We start from the raw sequence: 7,943 nt of genomic DNA, 5'->3' as shown, positions 1-7,943 counted from the left end.
CACTTTCTCAAAATTGGTTTTAGCCTCTTCAATTTTTCTCCAAGTTTGAATAAACCTGAGCTTCTAGTTGGCTTCTCCCAATTTTCTTTGACAAGGGGTAGAAATTCGGCATGATCTACCCACATCCGTTGAAAATAAAAAGGTGGTGGACCATAATGTTCTTGCTGCGCCAAAAGTTGAACTAACAATGGGCAATGATCAGAGTTGGATCTAGAGAAAACCTTAGCACAAGCCATTCCAAAATGGGTTAGAAAAGAATTATTAACTAAAATTCTGTTCAACTTTTCCCAAATACAACTTTTTCCTTCTTGTAAGTTGCACCATGTAAAAATAGTGCCTTCTGTTTGGAGTTCTTGTAGGCCACAGTTTGATATGCAATCATTAAATTCCTGCTTTGGGAGATTTGGTTTTGGTGTCCCACCAACCTTTTCAACATCGCTACGAAATATATTGAAATCACCACCGACTATCCAAGGTATGTCTTGTCGTCGTATAGAAACCAACTCCCTCCATAAATCTACACGACCAATTTGAAAGTAGCTCGCGTAAACCACAGTGACTAGACAAGAGACTCCATCCTTAGTAAATATACCAGTGATATGTTGACTTGAAACCATTACTTCCTCAAATAATAAGTCATCATACCAAAAAAGCCAGATTTTCCCATTGACTAAATGATTAGAAAAACAGTTGTGAAGACGTAATCTGCACGCCCATCTTCTAATCTTCAAAACAGATTGTACATGTTCCAAAATTGCTACAACACTTAGATTAAATTTAACCATCATATCATTGAGTTGGGTTCTTGATGTTCCCAGACCTCGAACATTCCATATCAATATTTTGTCTATCATTTAGAAAAAGTTTTAGAGCGTGTTATTACCTCTGACAGCATTACAAATTTTCTCTTCTTCTGACGTTGAGGTATGGTGGTTCCTTCCTGTCTCATTTTTCCATCTTCACCCTCCAAGTCCTCGCCATTTGGACATGTGACAGAAATTTTTTTCTGTTGCAATAGTTCAGAAATTTTTTTCTGTTATCTGCAATTTGATTATCATTCAAATCCACTTGACTTGGGGGCTACAACAAAGTGTTCGTTTTCTGTATTGGTTCCTTTGAAATATTCACTTCTACTTCAATCGCCTCCTGCACGTGTTGAATAAAAATTTCCTGTTGTATTAAGTCTCGATGGTCACCAAATTCCTGGGGAAGAAGATCATTCTCTGTGTTTCTCTCCAGTGATAAGCACCCATCCTGATGTTGAACAAGAATATGTTCAGTGAGTTTGCCATCTTCTTCAAGCAAAACAGTCTCCACTTCAGTCTCCACAATGGAAGGAGGCGTTTGTTTCTCTGGCTCGTCTTTATTCTCATTCATTCCTGTTAATACTTCAGTCATTTCCCCTATAACCTGATTTTCTGTAGACGTTGGATCCAAAGATAATTTGTTCTTTGATGTTTCCCCCGCTTCCATTGTGCGTATGAGAGGTCTATAAACTTGGCGCATACGGTTTTGCTTTATCAGATTATCTTCTATTTTGGTTCTGTCGTCCACAATTTTTTTTCTCTGGATTGATTTAAGTTTCCTGCAGGTTCTATCAGAATGGCCCTGGATATGGCAGCGTTGACAGAATGCTCGTAAAGTTTCATAAACAATTTCTTGATGGTGGCTCGAACCATGCCTTGGAGGGCCAATCCAGAAAGAATCCAATCTTGGTTTCGTCAGATCCATCTCCACACATACTCTTGCCCCCGTGGGGCGTGAACCACATATCGTGGCATTGTCACACTTCAGAAAACATCCGATTCCCCCAACCAAAATTTGCAAAGTTGATTGATTGAAGAAATTAGGGGTAGTCCAGGAAGGAAGATTCATACCGGAGCAAAAGGAGGTTCTTTGTCTTCTCTAAAGTCTGATGTCCATTTGAACAATCTGTACGGCACGCCATTGATGTCACATATCTCCCTTGAACAGGCCGTTACAAAATCTGCTTCATTGGTAATGCATATCAGAACATGTTGCGGATTTCTCATGGCCCCAGTTACTGGCATCTCTGAGAGTCCCCATCGTGATTTGATGTATCCCTGAATGTCGTCAACAGATGGGCGTTTCCTCAAGAATTTGAGAATTATCGCATACTTCAGAGGCTCGGACGTTTTTTGGATTTCTTCATGTGTGAATTGATACCATACTTGGCCATTAGGACTCGTCTTTGGCTCTTTCCATGGAATTTCAATGTCTGGCAGAGAAGTTGGCTTCTCCCCCACTATATTAGCAAAGGTTCTTCCTCTATCCACCGGAGCTATCACTCCTCCGCCACCCAATTGTGTAGGTGGTGGCGCCCTAGGGTTGGCCATGGTGGCTGCCCTAGCAGAAAGGAAAAATCACCCAGGATCTCCAAAATCACCCCTCCACAAATTTCGCACTTACCTAATTTCGCACTTGGAATGATGCATTCTATAGGACATATACCTTTTCTCCAATGTTCTACTATGCATTCTCAAATAGAATAAATTATTTTTTACTTTACATCTGTACCAAACATAAGTCGAAGTGATATTTTCCTCCATCCTCTCGAAAAAAAAAATAAATAAATAAAGAGAACCATTATGTCTATGACAACGAACCATGCAACAAAAATTTACAGTAATTGGCCCCCCAGGGCACATCCAAGTTGGCTAAACAATCACATTGGGGGGCTCTGGAACCAAGTGTGGGGAGTTCGATTCCTGGTTGGAGCAGCCAAGTGATGTAATAACCAGAGGAAGGGTTGGAGCAGCTTGGTGATGTAATAACAATGGAAGAGGGTCCCTTTGGGGAAGGAGTAAAAGTCATGTGGGAACCTGAGAACCAACAAGGGCACAACCTGCGATTTACCTCCACTAGTCACTGAGGGGCTGGGGGCTAGAGGTTCAGGATTTAGTCCGGCTAAGTTGGGACACCTGGGTTATCAAAAAAAAAAAAAAAAAATTTACAGTAATTGCTAGATGACTAATTTATCAGCGACTGTTTTAAGTAATCATAATATGTTTGCATGATCCAAACCAAACAAGAAAGGTTGATAAGAAAAACATTTAGCTTAATTGAAACATTTAAGAGCAACCATTAGAGATTCAAGATCACATGACAGATTAGAATAACGTCTTTTCAAGTTTCAGATGGAAATGAAAAAGAAAAACTATTTACAAAGACGTAGCTTGAAATCTTGTTAATTTGTCCAGGGTTTCTCAAGAACTCGGATTCTTCCTATCACCAAGTACACCAGCCCAGTTCGGCTTAGCATGGCCTCGTTTCAATGCTTTTACTCCCACCGGATTGTCCTTGCTCTGCCACACCATATTACAATATCAGTATCAATAGCTTTTCATGAAAAAGAAAGGAAGATATTGCAGTAAGATGTTGATAGAATTACCATTAGGCAAGTTCCGGCTTTAAGATCACAGATGGGATAGTCATGTGGGCAGCAGCTCGACTGGTCGTCACAGCAAGTAGCAGACTCCAACGGGCAGCATCCCCAGCCAAAGCAGAAGTTGCCATACTGGTACAAGCAGCAGCATGTGCTTCCTTCCGGGCAGGTGTAGTAATCATCACACACAGTCGGAGGTTTAACTGGGGTTGGAGGGGAAGGTCCAGGCTTAGGAGGATTCTGACCATTCTTGAGAGGGTACGAGGCCTCTATTGCTATCCCGCACTTCCCTGTTTTTGTATTAGCCACATTGCGATGGAGCCTGATGTACCCACTCTCCCCCCAATTTGGACCCCATGAATTTTTCACGATCCAATAATCTAGGCCATTTTTTGTACCGTATCCAACAGCAACAACACCATGGTCTAGTTGTGTTCCACAATGTCCAGTAAAGACACCCTTAACAGTACAAGAATACACAACATTGTCAGTAAGTGATATAGCTTAGCTTGCTCAGCAAATGCTGATATTATTCGCATGATAACTAGTCGGAGAAATGTGTTTGATGCAAAAATACAAGGAAAAAAGTCTTTGGAGGCAGCATTTTGCCACTCGACTATGCATGAGGAAAGGCGGAGGGAGGGGTGGGTCAGTGAGGAAGAAGTAGCTTAACAGGCTACACTTCATAAACGATGGAGTTGTTCAACTCTAAAAGTTACATATAGGTAAACATTCAGCCATTACAAGGTTATGGCACTTCCATAAAATGCTGGAAATGCATTCTTAATGTCATACCGATTGGTAGAGTTGGAAAGCCCTGCCCCCAGCTTCAATGGCAACACTAACAGGTTGATTAGCCACGGCTTTCTTTAATGACTGTTCATCATTTGTTGGAACATCTTCATAACCATCAATGGAAACAACTCGAGCATTTTTCTGAAAAAGATCTCAACAGCAAAAACTAATGACTCGCAATGGGAAGAACAGAATTTGAAAGAAAAACATTAAAAAACCTAAAATTCATATTCTATACCCGATTTTGATCACAAGTACCATCGCGTGCTATGTAAGGGTAATCTTCCTCTGTATCGATCCCACCATTCTTTTTTATAAACTCGAACCCATAGTCCATTAGACCACCATTACATCCCTGATTGTACGACGTATCACAATCAACGAGCTCTTGCTCTGACAAAGATATTAGCTCGCCAGTTACAATCTTGTTTATCCCTTCAACAGCACCGACAGTCGAGAACGCCCAGCAACTCCCTTCATTAGAAAATAACCAAATCATTAGCTACCAAGGCCAAATTATATAGACAGTGTTCATAGATTCCAATATCAACTACGATACTAGAGACTTGGATATATTCAAGTAAATCAAGAAGTTTAACAAAGAAAATAGATATTGGTAGTGATAAAAAATAATGCTTGCTCCACAATTACGAGAATGTCTTGTCTAAGGAGTTTAGGCAACAATAGAATACAATCGGAGGATGAGCTCTATCGACCAAAATCTCTGTGTAAAACATAAAGACCAGTTTTTACACCTCAACAAATTCAATTCAAACCGAACTCTATCAATCCAATTCAATTAGAACTCGATCACATATAACCTGAACTACCAATAAATCACTTGTCAAGTACACCACAACAAATTTTGAACTCTAGTATTTGGTTGTATTTTCAACGAAATAAAGAATCGAGGGTTGGAAGTATCCCACATCAAGGAGTCCAAGCACCGTCAACAAACTCGATATTTGTGATGCAATTATTGTTGGGGTTTTAGATAAACCTATGTTGAACTTAATCTGCTAATAGGCCTCAAGTGTTGATGATACAAACCCTTAATTTTCTAGATATGCTTCGTTAAATTGACAAAAAAGGAACAAATATCCTTATATAACTTTCCCTCCAATTCGAAGAAGAGTACAAAATGATAAAATTATTGATTTCCTAATAATTAAGAGTGTAGAATCCTAGCAGAAACAAACAAACAAAAAGTAGCAATCTTTAGAACCACCAATGACCCGACCCGGGACTCATATCAAAAAATCCATCTTCCGGGTCCCATTATCGCCTTTTCAAGTCTCCTCGTCCCATGAAAGCATAAAAATTTCACACGAAACATATATATGTGCACAGTAGATATATAGGGTTTCTACTGACGAATTGGAACCGGAGATGTTACAACTTACAAGTTTTATATAGCATAAATTAGAAACATACCACATTGGCCTTGATCCTTGACCGGAGCAACGGCACCTTTCTCCCTCCAGTCAACGGACTTGGGCAGCTTGTCGCCGGCCTTAAACGTATAACGATCATTCTTCACACTGTTCATCAACCGAGTTTTCCTGTTCAATTTACCGCTCACGAACATAGACCGGTACTCCTCGTTGGTCAGATCAGAGAAACGGTTCAGCCAGACTTTATACGTTCTATCGACGGAGTTGTGTTCATCGATAAACCTCAAATTATCCTTAAAAATCTCGAACCTCCTCTCCTTCTCTCCAATGCCATTGTACGCCTTTCCGTGCTTCACAAGCCAAGATTCGTACAGAGACATGAGTTCATCGTCGGAACGTCGTAGAGTATGGCCCATGTTGTGGTTCTGGTCGTACGTTATGATTGACATATCAAGAGCACTAGATACAAAAAAGAAAAGGAAAAGAAAACAAATCGAAGGTTTGAAAAACGCCATTATTGAGAGCTTGAAAAGGTTTTTGCAGATTACTGCTTGGCTTAAACAAATTTGGGATTTATAGAGGTTGGGTTTGGATAGGTCAAATTGATTGGATAACGTGATATAACGTGATATCGGATTGGGAGACTAGGTTTTTGGGTAGACACAATGCAGAAAAAGAACTGAAATTTGTTTGGGAATGGGACATGGGGGACATCTATCGGGTCGACCAACAATCAGGCAGTGTTTGGGGGTAGATTCGCTTGAGATGATAATAATAGGATTATTCGATATTTATTTTTACCATCTTTGTTGACAACACGCATTTTAATAACATCACATTCATCCATTTTAAAAATTATTTTTTAAATCAATGGTACAGATTTTTACAACATCAATGTTGTTAACCACAATTGTCAACAACAGTTGTACAAATAACTTTATTCTTATTCGATATTTACTAATGGTATAAATTAAAAAATCTTTCATTAATTTATTATTTGATTTCAGATATTCGTGTGAGATATTTTACGTGATAACCTAACTCGATGAATAAATTTTTGAATAAACAAATTTATCTATTTATATGTAATAATTATTTTTTATTAGACTATAACAATGTAAACTTGTAACGCTCTATATCATATTTTTTAAGTCGAAACTATTCTAGGGAGTCCATTTTTATTTTATTTTTTTTTAACTTTTATTAAAAGATTTGTGCCTTTCATGTCCAGTCCAAAACTTTTGGTATACATTGCAGGCTCATCAAGTCAAGTTCTTATATGATATTTGTTAAATAATACTGGACTTATTAACAAGGGCTATCAAATGTTGACTTAACAAATTGAGGAAATTAGATCCAGTACGAACTAAAATCAAGAAATTAGATTTATACCCTCAATTATCATTAATCTTTGGTTAAAAATAAATTTTACTTAAAATTCGATTTTAAAGTATTTGCTACTTTCGTTCTAACTTGCTTCAAGAGTGACATCATATGTTACTTTTGTTTCAATTGACAAATCTTTTCTGAAATAAGTATCATCTAACAGTATATACCAGAGAATGAAGATGTTTCAAATTCATATGAAAAATGACCCTTGTTTTGCATGTAATTACTGAGGTGCAAAAACAAGGAGGCTAGCAAGACCATTTTGGAATGAGTAATACTATTTAGCCTTATTGGGATTGTAACCCCAGTTTAGGTGACGCAAATGTGGCATTAATTAATAGGTAGAATTAAATAACTCATTTAATTTCACATTTCATTTAATCTATCATTTGGTGTCACCTACATTGAGGTTGCAATCCCGATAGGACTACATAACATTATTCTTTGAAAACATTTGAACTTTCGTATGTCTTACAAATCAAATTATATGTAAGTGATATTATACATCACTTTCTATTTCAGAAGTGTCTTAATGAAGTTGTTTTTTCCATTAGTATAAATAACATAAGTCTCTAGTATATATTCTAATTATAAAAGCAAAATAACTATTAAAAAAAAAAAACTCAAAACACTTGAGCTTCATAAATATGTCAACTTTCTTTCTTCTTTTTCATAACTATAATTGAAATGATTTTACTTTCTATTTATTCATGATTTCTTCAACTCCCGACATGTTTTTATATACATTAACATCAAAAATTTCTATAGGTAGTAGTATTTGAAGTGTTGTAGTCATCGAATTATAAGTTTAACAAATCTATAATTGCATCATATCATTTTTATTTGGGTAATTGGCACAAAACGTCCTTACCTTCCAAGTTCATTGTGGAAAATGTTCCCACCTTTTATATTTTTGCCTTCATTTCAATCTTTTTTTGCGCTGGACATCCTTTTCACCT

General features: G+C 37.5%; 1 protein-coding gene across 1 annotated transcript; it reads right to left on the bottom strand.

The window, feature by feature from the left end:
• Positions 1-3,009: 3,009 nt before the first annotated feature.
• On the bottom strand, positions 3,010-6,341 carry LOC111410137 (cysteine proteinase RD21A-like). The gene is made up of 5 exons (XM_023040355.1): positions 5,636-6,341; positions 4,440-4,675; positions 4,202-4,342; positions 3,413-3,865; positions 3,010-3,326 (listed from the first exon to the last, which is right to left on the bottom strand). Exons 1-5 carry the CDS (start codon positions 6,108-6,110, stop codon positions 3,228-3,230), a joined length of 1,404 nt encoding a protein of 467 aa, XP_022896123.1. The 5' UTR covers positions 6,111-6,341; the 3' UTR covers positions 3,010-3,227.
• Between the last annotated feature and the right edge of the window lie 1,602 nt (positions 6,342-7,943).

This window comes from Olea europaea, chromosome 15 (genome assembly GCF_002742605.1).
Source record: "Olea europaea var. sylvestris chromosome 15, O_europaea_v1, whole genome shotgun sequence".
NCBI classification, from domain to species: Eukaryota; Viridiplantae; Streptophyta; class Magnoliopsida; order Lamiales; family Oleaceae; genus Olea; species Olea europaea.
This window is presented reverse-complemented; position numbering and strand designations above follow the sequence as displayed.

Bases quoted from the DNA above. Each gene is read 5' to 3' on its own strand.
- LOC111410137 (XM_023040355.1), bottom strand. From the start codon at position 6,110: ATGGCGTTTTTCAAACCTTCGATTTGTTTTCTTTTCCTTTTCTTTTTT. The intron at 4,676-5,635 runs GTATGTTTCTAA...TTTCTAATGAAG, and splicing joins CAAGGATCAAGGCCAATGTG to GGAGTTGCTGGGCGTTCTCG. The intron at 3,327-3,412 runs GTAATTCTATCA...ATGGTGTGGCAG, and splicing joins AAGCCGGAACTTGCCTAATG to AGCAAGGACAATCCGGTGGG.